This window comes from Pristiophorus japonicus, chromosome 22, assembly GCF_044704955.1.
Source record: "Pristiophorus japonicus isolate sPriJap1 chromosome 22, sPriJap1.hap1, whole genome shotgun sequence".
Lineage (NCBI taxonomy): Eukaryota > Metazoa > Chordata > Chondrichthyes > Pristiophoridae > Pristiophorus > Pristiophorus japonicus.
Genome location: NC_091998.1, coordinates 24,785,774 through 24,802,750, shown reverse-complemented (window position 1 = coordinate 24,802,750; position 16,977 = coordinate 24,785,774). Strand labels below are relative to the sequence as shown.

Here is a 16,977-nt window from a genome sequence, read left to right as displayed (position 1 = left end):
TTTATCTTCTGCAGTAACCTTTTGTGTGACACCTTATCGAATGCCTTTTGGAAATCTAAATAAACCACATCCATCGGTACACCTCTATCCACCATGCTCGTTATATCCTCAAAGAATTCCAGTAAATTAGTTAAACATGTTTGCTCTTCATGAATCCATGTTGGGTCAATTTTTGCAGCTAATTTTTGAAAAGCCCTTCATTATAGAAATAAAGCATATAAAAGATATGGATGCATTGGACCAATGTAAAGAAGAGTAACAAGAATGATCCCAAACATAAAGGTGATGTTTGTCATTTAATCAAATCTGCCTTCCATCTTATCACATACCTTTCCCTTTATCCTTTCCTTCACCCCTTTTTCCCGTTTCTGTACTTGCTTAACTTCTTCCAGTTCTGAAGAAAGGCCATCGACCTGAAATGTTGGCCGCGATTTTGTGATAGTTTACTCACCTTTTGATTTTAACAGCTTGCCCACGAATTTCACGCTGCTCTTCGACCCCGTCTGTTCATCTGAGGTGGAGGTTGAGTGGCCATTGAAGGAGATGATAGGTGATAGTGTTAAAACTTGTATAAAAACTCACAGTTTACACCTGCACACTTTCCAAACCCAGAGATTCTTGGTTTCTCCCCTAGGAAGACAGATTCTGTTTTATGCTGGCTGCAAGTCTTTGTAGCAAACTCTCCAGCCATTCTCACCTCAATGCAGCAACCTCTCTCATCTTTGACAGAGTGTTTCTGTCATCTCATCTTCAACTGGTATCTACTCCATCAGGATGGGAACCATTTACACTCTGTCACCTTGACCCTCAGAATCTGACCACGATGAACACAAGCACCAGCAGCACCAGGCTAACCAGCGTCACCAACAATAACACCAACCTACTCCGCAATCACCTGATGCTGCACAGGACACAGGGCATCAGCTGCCCAGGATGCCAGGGATGGCCTCACCATAGCCACATTTACTTCACTTGATGCTGCACACCCTGGCTGCCACATGAAGTGCCAGGCTGGCATCACCCCACACCAACACCATAAAGCATTCCTACAATGCCCAAGAAATTCCTTTCACACTCATCAGCATTGCTGGGGGTCCTGTTATGTCTCACCACTCACTGTAACTCACTAAGCCGCTTCCAAAGGTGCACACAAATCTGTCCAAGAAGGCAAAATGTTGAAAATAAAGATTTCAATGATTGACAACACATTAACAGAAACTTTACATGAACATTGTGTGTTGTTAGTTGATATGCTTGCACTAGGATGAGGGTGAGTGTGAGGAGTGGCTAGTGAGATGGGGATGTGATAATGTAGATAGAGAGAGGGATGAGTCGAGGTGCAAGGTAAGGTCACTCCTTTGGTGTGAGTAAGGATGTGCAGGAGTAAGGTAGGGAAGGCAGAGTGAGGAGGATGTGATGAGTAGCACAGAAGGATGAGATTGAGTGTGGCTTTGCAGTAACGTTTTATGATCTACTAAGACCATTGAAAGGTTTGCGCCATTGCAGCCAGCTCTTCCTGATGATATCCCTGCTTGTGCCCTTCTGTGCAATGTGTAACCAGGCTGTGTTGGTCTTCCGGGAAGGTCTCTTCCACCCTCTGGAAGAGAAGAGAACCTCGCTGCATGCTGTGACTCCCTCCATAAGCATATGGACGGAGACATGGAAGAGACTTGGTGCACCTTTGTGCAGTGCTTGTCAGTGTTTGCAGCACCTCAGTGCTGTAGAACACTGACAACACAACTGCCAATAAATTAATTTGCACGTGGTCCCTTTAAGGAAACTGTCTGATGACGCATCATCAAGTGGCGTAATAAGACCCGCTTCCTTTTAATTGGCCGGGAACCTCGCTGGGTGGGCTTAACACAATCAGGAGAAAGTTGTGTGGGAGGCCAGGATGGAGACAGCAGCGGGACTCACCACCAACGTCACCGCCTTGGTCCCGCCTCTGTCGGTGAAATCGTGACTGTTAACTCAGTTTCTCTCTCCACAGATGCTGAGTGTCTCCAGCATTTTCTGTTTTTAATTCAGATTTGCAGCATCCGCAATATTTTGCTTTTGATAAAGGGGATGGCTATGAGGAATGATTGGAGAATTTCAAACTCTACATTTTAGAGAGAGGTTAAAGGGGTATTAAATGGATTAGATAGGATGAACTTGGAACCTTCAAGGTCAGCCAGACTAATCAGAGCAGAGGACATTAATTTCATGAAAAGTAAATTTAAAACAGAACTTAGAAAAAAAACATATTTATTCTAAAGGGCGATAACATTTGGAAATAATCTACGAGGCAAGGTTGTAGAGTCAAACATATTCAAGGAATTCCAAATGTAGTTGGTTATCAGGCTGTATAAGCTGAAATAATAAAGGGAAGGGCAAATGATCTTTTCTTATCCTTGACTTATTCTTAATTTTCTAATGTTCTACCTTCATAAAGGTAACAGAGAAATTACTTTTCAAACCATTGATATACATACAACACAAGTTTAAGGAAGCACTGTGGTTTCACTGGGAACTGTAATCTCATTCAGCCGTCTACCACCATCTGAGATCTCTGCGCTCCTCAAATTTTGGCATCTTGTGCATCCTCTGAGTTTCTTCGCTCCACCATTGGCAGTTGTGCCTTCAGCTGCCTAGGCCCTAAGCTCTGGACTTCCTTCCTGAAACCTCTCCACATCTCTATCACTCTCTCCTCCTTTAAGACACTCCTTAAAACCTACGTATTCACCTGTCCTCTTAAGACAAATATTGCTGGATATATTTAAGAGGTTTTGCAAGCTGTGTGCCACTATTACATAAATATAAAGAAGCATGAATCAAGAAAATGCCATTTGTACTGTGTGGCATATTCTCTCTGAAGATCATACACAATGCATTGCATTGTGGTGTAAGCAATCCATGTCAACTCTTAAAAAAGGATTCTGTAAATGATCCCACATACCACAAAGTTAAATTAAGCAAAATTGCAGAATACTTTTCTAATCTTCCATCCTATGTTGAGACTAGTTGGCTTTCTTGGCACATTATTTATCATGTCCATTTTGTTATAGTAATAATATAATGCCCATAAGATTATGACAAAGTATTCAATCGCCTCTATCTGTTTATATCCTTATAAGTTTTGATCCCTTTCCCTAGCAAATATTTAATCAGGCCAATTTCAAAATTATTGATTAACACACATTAACTGCTTAAACCAGGAGTCTGTTTCAAATATCAACTGTTCTGCAGGAAATAAAACTTTCTAATTCAATTTCTGCTGGAAGCTTGTTAATTTTGTACTTATGACCTCTAATTGTGCCATCATATTCCAAATACAGTAACTTGCTTGCATCTAATTTATTCATCCTTTTAACATTTAAAAACCTGCACATCGTAACTTGGAAATAAGTGGAGAAAATTAGCTTATTTTTTTCCACTTACTTCTAGCTTAGGGACATTAGCTAATAAGGTTTGTGATGAAATTCAATCAGGAGCAAAGCAAATATCAGAATGTATGCCATGATTCTGCCTTCTGCTCTCTGTCCAGTGCCAGAAATGAGATTATGGCTCAGATTCTGCTGCTTGCTTTGAAGTTGATAAAATTTCATCACAAATCTTATTTAGTCTTGCCAAAAAGGAACAACCCCAGATGCAACAGTCTGTCTGTTTAGCAGACACCAGAATTAACTCTAAATAGAAGAAAATTGTACGACGGTGAAAATAATAAAGTGATAGAAGTATGAAAGATAGACAATTGGTTAGGGATTAACATATAGAGCAACTATTGGCTTTTTAAACTGACTGCATTACAAACCATGGGGTCGCTATTAATTCCCCCCACAACCCCACAATTGGTGGGAGAGGGACGGGGGGGGGGGGATTAAAAAATGAAAAATTGTAAAACGTGCCCCCCCCCACCCACCACGTATCTGCCCATTGCCATTTTTACAGTAGTGGGTTTCGAGCCGTGGGTGTGACCCATCTTGGAGAGACAAATTATAATATTTAAATCAGGCTCCCACAGTGCAGTTGGGAGCCTGATTTAAATTTAACGGTTGTGGGCTGGGTTTCCCAGGGCTCAGGAAAGCCGGCAGAGAAATGGAGACGGGAGTTGCTGGATCAAGTAGGTTAATGCTTTTTGTAGCAAGCTTTGTAGGCCAGAAGGAGCAGGAGTCCTCCCACCAGCCAAACCTTCCAATTGCGGCCTCACCTCACTGCCACGATTGGCGGCCCCGCCCATCCAATCCCCGCTCTTTGCCTCCCTCCCGATTGCCATGCTCTGAGCCCCATCCTCACCAAGCCCCTATCTTTTCCAATTGCCGGGTAGTATCCCCAAAGGTCTTTCCTTCAAAGGTCTGGCTTTCCTCCCAGCAGCTGGCCAAATTGACAGGCGCGTAAAATGGGTTGCTAGAGGTTATTGCCTCAAATCTGTCACGAATAAAAGTGCACCTGGATTACCATCCGAAAAAAAATCTACAGTCCCTTTTATGGCTCATAGGGATGCCACCAACTCTATGCGAAAGATAGCAGCTCCGACAGCGCAGCGTTTCCTCAGCACTGCACTGGAGCGTCAGCATGGAACGAGCCCAGTGCTCAAGTCTCTGGAGTGGGACTTGAAGCCATGACCTTCTGACACAGAGGCGAATAAACTGAACCACGGCCAAGATGGCCCGTGTGGGGGGGGGATCGCACCCGTGACCATGCCGTTATTAGCACCAGACTCTAACCGACTGAGCTAACTGAGCAGTGCCCAAATTATAGTAAAAAAAAGAATGTGAGTTGTCATTGATAAAAGAGGGAACATAAGAAATAAGAACAGGAGTAGGCCCCTCGAGCCTGCTCCGCCATTCAATAAGATCATGGCTGATCTGATCTCGGCCTCAACTCCACCTCCCTGACCCGCTCCCCATATCGTTCAAAATGTCTAAAATATATTCAATGACCCCAGCCTCCATAGCTCTCTGGGGCAAAGAATTCCAAAGATTCACGACCTTTGAGAGAAGAAATTCCTCCTCAGCTCCGATTTAAACGGGCGACCCCTTATTGTGAAGAGACTTGAGCACTGGGCTCGTTCCATGCTGACGCTCCAGTGTAGTGCTGAGGGAGCGCTGTGCTGTCGGAGTTGCTATCATTCGCATGGAACGTTAAACCCGTCTGTCCAAAAAATCCCATAGCACTATTTCGAAGAAGAGCTAAGGGAGTTATCCCTGGTGTCCTGGCCAATATTTATCCCTCAATCAACATCGCTCAAACATTATCTGGTCATAGGTGCTGTTTGTGGGGGCTTGCTGTGTTCTAGATTCCCCCACGAGGGGAAACATCCTCTCTGCATCTACTCTGTCAAGGGTAGAGGGGGAAGTGGGCAGGTCTGGTAGCAGCAGCGGCAGGGAACTAGTTAAAGACTTTGGTGCTGACTAAGGAAAGTTGTTGTCTTTGTGTGTATTTCCGCTTCCGGCAGAGGGGAGGGGCTGGCGGGCAGCTCCCGCCTGCCGCATGTTTTCCTGACACTCGCTTCAAGTCTGTCAGGTAACACGGAGGGATGCGCCGGCTTGCTGGCCCCGAAACAATTGAAAACACCAACCTGAGCTGCGGAGGGGTCGCTGTCGGGGAAAGAGACATTTTTTAAAAAGCCGGCTTGTTCTTGAGGCGTCGTAGTCCGTTCGCTATGCTGTCAGCAAGGTGGCACTGAGATCGGAGGAGGAGGAGGGAGAAGGCAGAAGAAAGCCGGCGACGGGCGGCGTGAGGGCGAGAGAAGGATGAAGAAGTTTTTCGACGCTCGGAGAGAAGGCGCGGCGGCCGCGGCTGGTGTCGGCGGGGCGGCCGGCCAGTCGACAAGCGCCGGCGGCTGGTCTTCCTTCCAGGGCAAGGTGTACATGGTGGGCCGCTACCAGGTCACGGTGGAGGAGTTGATCGCGGAAGGTAAGGGGGGGGGGGAGTGGGTGTGTGCGCCGAGCGGCCGGCCGGTGAGGGAAAGCTGTCCTCCAACCGCCGTTAGGCGGGAGGCGCGAGCTCGCGCCCCAACGGTCCAAATTTGAGAAGGGCGCGAGCCGCAACGTTCCAAACGGGCGTTCTAGAATGAACATTCGTTCAGTTCAGTACTGTCCGCTCGCTGCTGCTGATTGGGTGGGGAAAGAGACTCGTTGTGTCTCCATTAAGCTGCTGGCACAATTTCTCTCACTTATTTACCCACGTCTTCACCATATATAGAATCATAGAATAGAATCACAGAATGGTTACAGCACAGAAGGAGTAGGACTAGCTAGCTGCAACTCAGCTAATCATTTGGCCCCTCGAGCCCCTGTTTGCTTTCTGCAACTCAGCTAGTCCTACTCTTTTTCTCTTTCTCTCTCTCTCTCTCTCTCTCTCTTTCCCCCCCCCGCAGCCCTACATTAATTTCAGGTACTTATCCAATTCCCTTTCTGAAAGCTGCAGTCGAGTCTCCCTCCACCCATCTTGCAGTCAGTGCATTCCAGATCCTAACCACTCGCGTTTTTTAAAGTTTTTAACTCCTGTCGCCTTTGCTTCTTCTGCCAATCACCTTGAATCTCTGGTTCGCTACCCTTCCGCCAATGGGAACAGTTTCTCTCCATCTCTACTGTCTAGACCCCTCGTGATTTTGAATACCTTGATCAAGTCTCCTCTCAATCTTCTCTGCTCGAAGGAGAACAACCACAGCGTCTCTAGTCTATCCACGTAACTGAAGTCCTTCATCCCTGGAATCATTCTCGTAAATCTTTTCTGCGTCCTATCCAAGGCCTTCACATCCTTCCTAAAGTGCAGTGCCCAGAATTGGACACACTACTACAGTTCAGGCCGAGCCAGTGTTTCATAAAGGTTCCTCATAACTTCCTTGCTTTTGTACTCTATCCCTATTTATGAAGTCCACTATCCCATATGCTTTTTTAATTGTTTCCTCAACCTGCCCTACCACCTTCAATGATTTGTGCACATATTCACAATTTGCTTGCTATGTCCATCATTTGCTTGTTGTTTTCACCCATGAATATAAACATTCTTCCAAGTGATATTTTTAATTTTGGAAAGTGGGAATTTTTTTTGAACACAATGCACTTAAAAAAAAAAGGTTAGATTGAGCACAAGCTGGGGTTCTTTTCTCCAGATAAGAGAAAGTTAAGGGGTGACCTGATAGAGGTCTTTATTAAAATTATAAAGGGGTTTGATAGGGTAGCTGTTGGAGATGTTTCTCACTTGTCAAAAACTAGAGGCCTTAAATATAAGAGAGTCATATCATGAATCCAATAAGGAATTGAGGAGAAACTTATGGTGAGAATGGGAAATTTGCTACCACATACAGGAGTTGAGGGGAAGCTAGATAAGTACATGAGGGAGAAAGGAATAGAATATATTTAATATATCATTGAATATATTTAAGATGGAGATAGACAGACTTTTGAACGATAAAGGAGTCAAGGGTTATGGGGAGCGGGCAGGGAAGTAGAGTTGAAGCCAAGATCAGATCAGCTATGATATTGAATGGCGGAGCAGGCTCAAGGGGCCAAATGGTCACCTACTGCTCCTATTATGTTCTTATATGTTTTTAGGGTAGACAAAGAAATTAAATATAATATCTCCAAGTTTGCAGATGACACTAAGCTGGGTGGCAGTGAGAGCTGTGAGGAGGATGCCAAGAGGCTGCAGGGTGACTTGGACAGGTTAGGTGAGTGGTCAAATGCATGGCAAATGCAGTATAATGTAGATAAATGTGAGGTTATCCACTTTGGTGGCAAAAACAGGAAGGCAGATTATTATCTGAATGGTAATAGGGGAGATGCAATGACCTGGGTGTCATGGTACATCAGTCATTGAAAGTTAGCATGCAGGTACAGCAGGTGGTGAAGAAGGCAAATGGCATGTTGGCCTTCATAGCGAGAGGATTTGAGTATAGGAGCAGGGAAGTCTTACTGCAGTTGCACAAGGCCTTGGTGAGGCCACACCTGGAATATTGTGTACAGTTTTGGTCTCCTAATCTGAGGAAGGACATTCTTGCTATTGAGTGAGTGCAGCGAAGGTTCACCAGACTGATTCCTAGGATGGCAGGACTGACATGAAGAACTGGATTGACTAGGCTTATATTCACTGGAATTTAGAAGAATGAGAGGGGTTCTCATAGAAACATAAAATTCCGTCGGGATTGGACAGGTTAGATGCAGGAAGAATGTTCCTGATGTTGGGGAAGTCCAGAACCAGGGGTCACAGTCTAAGGGTAAGGGGTAAACCATTTAGGACCGAGATGAGGAGAAACATCTTCACTCAGAGAATTGTGAACCTGTGGAAGTTGTTGAAGCCAGTTCGTTAGATATATTCAAAAGGGAGTTAGATATGGCCCTCACGGCTAAAGGAATCAAGGGGTATGGAGAGAAAGCAGGAATGGGGTACTAAAGTTGCATGATCAGCCATGATCATATTGAATGATGGTGCAGGCTCGAATGGCCGACTCCTGCGCCTATTTTCTATGTTTCTATGAAGTAGGGTGGGAGAAGGCCCTTGTGGAGCTACATTCAATGTATTTCTATGTAAAACTTGGTTATTGCCTTTTTAAGTGCATTGCATGCAACAATTTGCTCCTTTCCAAAACTAGAAGTATCACTTCAAGAATTTTGAGAGTATGTGAAGGAAATAGGGTCTTTTATGGCAACACTTTTTAGAAGCTGTATTTCCGGTTTCCAGCATCACTAACTACCTGCGTCTTTTAAAGTTGGGTTTGGTGACAGTCAAGCCAGCTCTGTTATATTGTCGAAAAAGGCTAATCTCAGTAAGTTCAATGAGAACTTTCCATACTTAAGTAGAAATATAAAAGAAAATTGAATGCTGGAGGTCTGAAATTAAAAATTGAAATACAGGGATCAATGTCTGGCCAAAGTTGACTTTTCAAATTGAACCCTTCATCACTTGGTTTCTGAGTAGTTCAGCGCTATTTTTTTTTTTTACTCGTCTGGGGTTTTGCTGATCAACCTTTTTGCTGGCTCCCAAAAATGTCCGAACAAAGTATATGGTGCCAGCAAGCATATCATTGCATCAGTTGCATGTGATAGTATTTGACATAACACATGACTTGCCAAAACCACAATTGACCAAACTCTTCTTGTTAAATACCTTTTATTTCCGATTATTTGATTTATAGGATGTTTGCTATGAAAATGCAGTATCAAATTTTGATAAAGTGCAGTGCCGTGGGACATTTTACCAAGTTAAAGATGCTATATAAATACAAGTTAATTTAGAATTTGTAGAATGGTGTATCAGAATCTGTAATGTTTTAACTGGGACAATAAGTACCATGTTTGTGACTGAAATGCTCAGTGCTTTTTATTTTTTGTAATTTAGTACTGTAATTTTACAAATTCTGGTAAACATAAGCTTTAAGATCTATCTATCTTTTCTCATCCATCCACTCAAGTTTCAGGCACTTTTGTTCATATTCATTTCATTATTTTCTATTTCAAACAAACTTGATCCCAGCTCTTAACAACTTGGGTCTTGTGTTGGATACTTTTATAATTAGGATATGATTGATAATTGCACTGCCCACAGGAGCATGGGTTCACAGATGTGATAATTAGATGTGTAATTTCACGGATGTGAAATAATGTGGATTTTGTTGAGTAAACAAAAAGGATAATTCAGTTAGCTATGACAGCAGAGATTAATGGATGATAACTATTATCATTGCTAATCAACGTTCCAGGATGTTTAATCAGCTCTGTCTCCTTACAACATGAAACTTGCTGAAACATCATTGACCAATAAGTTTAGATATGTTTTCAACTGTTGCTTGATATTGCATTTACCTTAGTGTTGTCTTTAATGGCATTCCTGTCTTTGGAGCAACTTAGACCCACCTCGAACTGTGGTTTCTCCAAGCTCCTTAAGAGCAGCAATGTGAACAGCTATTATCTCTTCTTGCCAATACGTGGGCTGAGCACTCAGTAACCTGTTCAGGCCAGCAATGGTCCTTTCACATTTTGGACTGTTGCCAGGCAGACATAATAGCAATTGTTTTGGATTCAAACAATAGTTGGTTGCCCCTGGAGCTGTGAAATTTTGATTCATCAGTTCCCATCAGGCACAGGACTGGATCACAAAATTGACAGTGTCAGTAAATAATCATAAGGGGTACTTGCTGTGGGGAAAGGGCACCAAATCGGTGGTGCAGTAACGTGCTTGTTGACTTAAAGGAAACTGTTGGCGCAGATTAAGAGGGAGCATTTCCTGCTCTCATTAGGAATGAATGCTTGTTGGCAAAACTGGTTGCCAAAAGTTTTCTGTTCCCAGTACCAATGTTCTTCCACTAGATGATATAGAGGACGATATGAACCAGAACTATTTCAATATGGCAGAGTATGTTTACTTCAACCATGCTTTTGAAATGTCCAAATTAACTATTTTACAAGTTAACCGTAAAAACTACTGTGTGGACAGTAATGCCCCGTGACTTGGTTGATATCTTGGTGTCGATGGCAGCTTGTCATTGTATTTTAATTTAACGCTGCGCAAACCTTCTGACTTATAACTTATCTTTTTTTCCTTTTTAAAATGTTTTTGAAATATTTTAGATGAATAACAGTATACGAATGCTTTTCTCTAAATGTTGAGCAAAATTTTGAATTTAATTGAGTTCCTTGTAGCTAAAAATTGTATTGCATTTTTTGGGAGTGAGAATCTGGAGACATTTTACCACATTATTGCACCACATATTTGGTTACAATGTTTCAACAACAACAGCTTGTATTTATATAGCATCTTTAATGTAGTGAAATGTCCCAAGGCGCTTCACAGGAGTATCATGAGATAAAAATTTGACACCGAGCCGCATAAGTAGAAATTAGCGCAGGTGACCAAAAGCTTGGTCAAAGAGGCATGTTTTAAGTAGTGTCTTAAAGGAAGAAAGAGGGGTAGAGAAGCGGTGAGGTTTTGTCAGAGCTTGGGGCCTAGGCAACTGAAGGCACGGCCACCAATGGTTTGAGTGATTACATCTAGGGGGGGGCGGGGTGATGGGGGAATGGAAGAGATTAGAGATAGGGATGGGCGAGGCAATGGAGGGATTTGAAAATATGGATGAGAATTTTGAAATCAGGGCTTTGCTTAACCGGAAGCCAATGTAAGCTAGCGAGCATAGCGGTGATGGATGAGCGGGACTTGGTGCGAGTTAGGATACTGGCAGCTGAATTTTGGATCACCTCTAGTTTACGTAGGGTAGAATGTGGGAGTGCATTGGAATAGTCAAGTCTAGAGGTAACAAAGGCATGGGTGTCAGCAGCAGATGAGTTGAGACACGAGCGATGTTACGGAGGTGGAAATAGACAGTCTTAGTTATGCTGCGGATATGTGGTTGAAAGCTCATTTCGGGGTCAAATATGGCACTAAGGTTGTGAACAGTCTGGTTCAGTCTCAGAAGTTGGGGAGAGGGATGCAGTCTGGGGTGGGGATTGAAAACAATGGCTTCGGTCTTCCCAATATTCAATGAAAACTGGACCCTTAAACCCGCCCTCCGGATTAGTGCAGGAAATCTTAACTTCAGATGAGAGTATCCACAATTCTGAGATTGAATTATCTTGGAATATAAATAACAAATGTATAATGTAACACTAAGGGCCCAAGTTTCCACACGATAAAAAACGGGCGCCCCTCCGAACTGGACGCCCGTTTTTCGCGCCACAAAGTGCGCCTAAAAAAACCCTCCGTATTCTCCACCTCCCTGCAGGTCCTCTGGCCCTCGGCGCGGCGCAGCAGGAGCTGTAGGGGGCAGAGCTAGGACCCTGTGCCGGGAGCTCTGCACATGCGCGCTACAGTGGGCAGTAGCTCCAGGCGCCCGAAACTGTGTGGGAGGGGCCCGAAGCACGCAGCCCCCAGCCCTGGCTGAATGGCCTCACTGGGGCTGCATGAATAAGGCTCCTCCCACGGCCAGTTCCTGCCGACTCCCGCTCCTGCTTCCCTCCCCCCCTCCCCGGACCGAACTCGGCCCGCCTGTCGCTTCCGCTCCTGCTTCCCCGCCACTCCTGTCTCTCCCCCCCCACCCCCCCCCCCCCCCCCGACTCGACCCGCCTGCCGCTCCTGCTTCGGCCCCCCCCCCCCCCCCGACCGGATTCGACCCGCCTGTCGCTGCCGCTCCTGCTTCCGCCCCCCCTCGACCCGCCTGTCGCTGCTGCTCCTGCTTCCCTGCCGCTCCTGCTTCTCTCTTTTCCCCCCCCCCCCCCCGACCAGACCCGACTCGACCCATCTGCCGCTCCCACCCGACTCGACCCGACTACTCTCGCCCCCGGACTGGATCCGACCTGACCTCCCCTCCCTCCCCCACCTACCTCTGGTGCTGGGGACGGGCCCTGCCCGAAATCTCGGGCCGGCCCGTTCAGCCTTCGGTCCCGACGGCAAACCGCTTCCTAAAGGCCTGCCTGAAGAACTTTCACACAGGTAGTAACATGGTTTATTTAATCTTTTCTTTTTCTTTGCTTATAAATGTTTATTCAGGTTGGATTTATTTGTATAAGTATAACTAAGGATTTATTGTAGAATTTAATGACTTCCCTCCCCCTCCCCCCCTCATTCCCTATGCCTAATTTGTAACCTGCGCCTGATTTTTTAATGTGTAGAACAGGTTTTTTCAGTTCTACAAAAATCTTCACTTGCTCCATTCTAAGTTAGTTTGGAGTACGTTTTCACTGTGGAAACTTTGAAATCAGGCGTCAGTGGCCGGACACGCCCCCTTTTGAAGAAAAATTTCTGTTCCAAAGTAGAACTGTTCTACCTGACTAGAACTGCAGAAAAAAAAATCTGGAGAATTGCGATTTCTAAGATAGTCCATTCTCCACCAGTTGCTCCTAAAAATCAGGCGCAAATCATGTGGAAACTTGGGCCCTAACAGTCTATTCTAGTGTGATCTGAACTATTTGAATGCTTTTGAGTTCAGCCAGTTAAACAAGAATTGCACTTGTACAGTGCCTGTAAAGCAAATAATAATACTGGAAATACACCGGTCAGTCAGCATCTGTAAAAAGAAAAAACAGGTTATAAAGTTTCAGTTGGGGATTCATCATTAGATTTCAGATTTGCAGATTTGCTTTTTTATTTAGTATGTTTAGCACTTTAATACATTTTCAAAAGTATCAAGAGCTTCAGACAGTGATGTGCAGTCTAAATGTGATGGCCATTTTGCTCACAACAAGATGCCACTAACAATAAAATGAATGGCGACTTAAACAGTTAGTGTTTTGGTTGTAGGAGGAATATTAACCAGGACACAGTGCCATGGGATCTTCAGTGTCAGCCAGATTCGAGGCTTTTGTTTTATGTTTCCACCAAAGGACAATGCAGAACATCCTCAGTACTGCATTCAAAATGTAGATGGTCCAACAGAAGGCAACCCAACCATTAGCCTCGGGTAAAACAGTCCCTATTTGTATTTGTATTTCTTATTTGCTGGTTTGCGCTCCTTAAATTTTGTGTGCCTGGAGAATTGGAAAAGATTGTTCTGAGTGCTTATACATCATTGTGTTGGTTTCAGTAAAGTGAATGATACCATTGGTGTAAACTTTATGGCTTCCAGAGCGCCATTGTATACACCTATTTGGCCCCTGACTTGCCTGGCCTAGATTAAGTGCTCAAATCCTGGAGTAGAACTAGGAGCCACGAATTCATGGGTAAACTCTCCCAAATCAGCAACTTTCACTATTCTAGCACTAACACAATTTTGCAATCACTAATGTGATCAGGTAGCAGGAACTGGGAGGTAATTAAGGGTGCACTGTAAGAGGTAGGATTTGAAGGTGTGAAGAAATGTAATAAGAGGGAGCAACTTAGAAAGAGAATTCCAGAGTGCAAAAGCATAATGGCTGAAGACTTTGGACCTGAATTTGCGGTTGGAGGGTTCCCGCGGGCGAATGTCTATAAAGCGCAAGTAAACTACGACTTTACCTGGTGCCTCCGGAGGTTCGAAGACTCGCACCCCTGGGCCTGCCAGGCGAACACCTGCGTAAAGGCCTAGTATCCCAGCGTAAATATCCCTGGGACGAGTGCGGTTTGCAAACATCCCTGGGATCATGTGCGCCACCACAGCCAATGATAAAGGGGGATCCCCATAAGCTTAATAGGAATCCCTCAAAAAACACACATTTCACATTTAAATAAAAATAAATCATTATATGGTCAAAATTAATTAATACTTTTACCAGATGCAAGAGTTTCGTGGGCATCCGCTGAGCAAATAGCCCAACTCTCCACCAGAGAATGTCCATTTCCCAGGGATGCGGATGACTTGACAGAAAGCAAGTTCCGGGTTTTCGCGCATGCGCACCCGGGCCAATATCACCAGAAAGAAGGGCTGCATGTTAGATTAGAGTGGAGAGTGCAAGCTAGGAAAAAAGAGTGAAGGAGGCTGCACTAGTAAGGGAGGCCTTGAGGTATTTGTAAATGAGGGTGAAATCATCTCTGGAAAATGGGGAGTAAGCAGAAGCCTCAAAGCCTCCCTGATAAAATGCAACATTTCCACCGACAGCTGGGAGTCCCTGGCCAAAGACTGCCCTAAATGGAGGAAGAGTATCCGGGAGGGCGCTGAGCACCTCGAGTCTCGTCGCTGAGATCATGCAGAAAGCAAACGCAGGGAGCGGAAGAAGCGTGCAACAAACCAGACTCCCCGCTCACCATTTCCTTCAATGACTGTCTGTCCCACCTGTGACCGAGACTGTAATTCCTGCATTGGACTGTTCAGTCCCTAAGGACTCACTTTTTTAGAGTGGAAGCAAGTCTTCCTCGATTTCGAGGGACTGCCTATGATGATGATGTAAGAACAGGACTGGCGAATGAGAAATGCTTCCTATTAAATTGGGCTGCAAAAATTCTGGCTGAGTTGGTGTTTTTGTAGGTTAGAAGCAAGGAGAGCATATTTTTGTTTCATAGGGTCTTAAAAATATGAACATTTAATTTTAAAAGACATCAAATACTGCCATGTTGTACATTCAGAAACCGTACAGAAAGCGTACTGCTACAAAAATACTTGTAATTTATTTTCATCAACCCTGCAATGCATGTATCTCACTGCTGGGCTCCTCTGGTGAAATCCCTGGCAGAAAACAATGGAGCCATAATTTTGGAAGGGTTTTCAGTAATGTAAGTTCCCCCGGTCAGTCTAACGTCCCTGAGGTGCTCCCTATTGGTGAGATCACTGGAGCAACCCTGTAAGGGTGAGAGGTTAGAATGTGACTTTTTTTTTTCTCATCGCCAATTTTCTTTCTTCCCATGTATCTCTGCTTGGTTTTGGTCCAATGGGTGCCTGCTGCTACTTCACTGAAATACCCATTATTCATATTCGATCCTTGGTGCTGAGTGTTGCTAGGTTATTATATCAGGAGAGGGACCACTGCTGAACCTAACCTTGCCCCCTGCTCTCTTCACTTGCACACTTACAATAGGAATTGCTGGACAACAAGTAGAAGTTAATCCAGCACATGAGATTAAATCTAGAACAATCTTGCACTGCATGAATCAGCAACTGAACAACTCAACCATTGGGGAAGTCATATTTGGTGTTTTGTACAAAATGCAACTCTTGTTCTGATTGTATGTTTTGGACAATGATGGATTCGAATAGAAACATAGCTTACATACCAAATGACCCAATAACAGCACAAGTACGGAAGTCTATTTGCCCTCTCTCCTAGAAAGAACTTGCAGTTCCTCATCAGAACACCTGACTTAGGGCCCAAGTTTCAGCCTCAGTTGCTCCTGATTTTTTGGAGCAACTGACGTAGAATGGAGTATCTTAGAAATTCAAATTCTCGGCATTTAGTTTGCTCCAGTTCTAGTCAGTTAGCACAGTTTCACTTTGGAACAGAATTTATTTTTCCAAAAGGGGGCGTTTCAAAGTTTCAAGGGAGGGGGAGGGGGACGGGGACGGGGACGAGAGTGAGCACCGGGGCGGTACAATGCGGTCTGTGGAGGAACTACAAACGCCCACTGTTGCCATCAAGCACTCCTAAACGTGTTGTCAAATAGGATAGATGTAGAGCAAAGCTCTCCTTTTTCCCTGCCTCAATAATTTACATCAGCAATAACCTTAGAAGTGGAACTCCCTTCTGCACCAAGGTGCAATTTTATATTTCCTCCAGCAGATATCTCTATGGCTTCTTTTGATTGAAATGCCCAATTTGTGCAGTTACAACCAGTTTTGTGTTGTGTAATCATTAACTGGATTGAGATGATGGGTTGCCAGTCAGTTAGAACTGTTTACTGCCACTGCTAGGCTAGAGTCTTTTATGCTCAGGAGAGGGCTTGCTACTTCCTTTTTTAAAATGTAAATCCTTGGAGGCAATGTACACACTGGATAAACATTTACATTGACTGCAGGTAGGTTTTAAAAAGTGTTCAGAAGGTCCAAAGGTCATTTTGCACATTTTAACAAATCTGGTTTGATACAGAATACTATTTTACATTTACCACTTCCCTGTTTTTACAGGATCAATCTTGTATAGGGCAGGTATTAATTTAGAGATATTAAATTGCCCTTTTGATCATTTTCCAAAATTTTACATTGCTTTACCAATTGGTGACGGAGCTGTACACTTTTCCTTTAATAGCATTTACAGGGGGCTATGTTGATGGGTTCCTGTTCATAGTTACATGAGTTAGTATAATGTTACACACTTGAGGATCAGGATCTTATCCTTGGTATTTACTCTACTCGGCTTACCACCCCCCCCCCCTCCCCCTCTCAGCATATGACACTAAGGGGATATCCTATCTTTTCTATGAATGCAGTTATATTGATGCTGGCGTGGGAAATATTCTTTTGTTTGATCTTTTTTGCATTGTCCCTCCCCTTGTACAGGTATTTGAGGGGGAGGGTGAAATCTTATTATATGGGTGTCTATATTTCTTGGTATTCTCCAACACCATTGCCCTCCTACTGATCAAGCTCTAAGGATTTTAATACTAAAATTATATTTCTGTCACCATCTCATGATTTTAAGCTTGGCTCAGTTGGTGATA

At 44.1% G+C, this 16,977-nt stretch overlaps 1 protein-coding gene across 5 annotated transcripts in view; it reads left to right on the top strand.

Annotated features, from left to right (window-relative positions):
* The first annotated feature begins 5,449 nt into the window (after window positions 1-5,449).
* Window positions 5,450-16,977, top strand: part of LOC139234906 (AP2-associated protein kinase 1-like) — a 98,783-nt gene continuing 87,255 nt past the window's right edge. For all 5 annotated transcript variants that reach the window (XM_070865776.1, XM_070865775.1, XM_070865773.1 and 2 more), the window contains exon 1: window positions 5,450-5,898. In XM_070865776.1, the coding sequence (XP_070721877.1) occupies window positions 5,736-5,898 (163 nt within the window). In that variant the 5' untranslated portion in view covers window positions 5,450-5,735. The remainder of the gene's footprint in view (window positions 5,899-16,977) is intronic.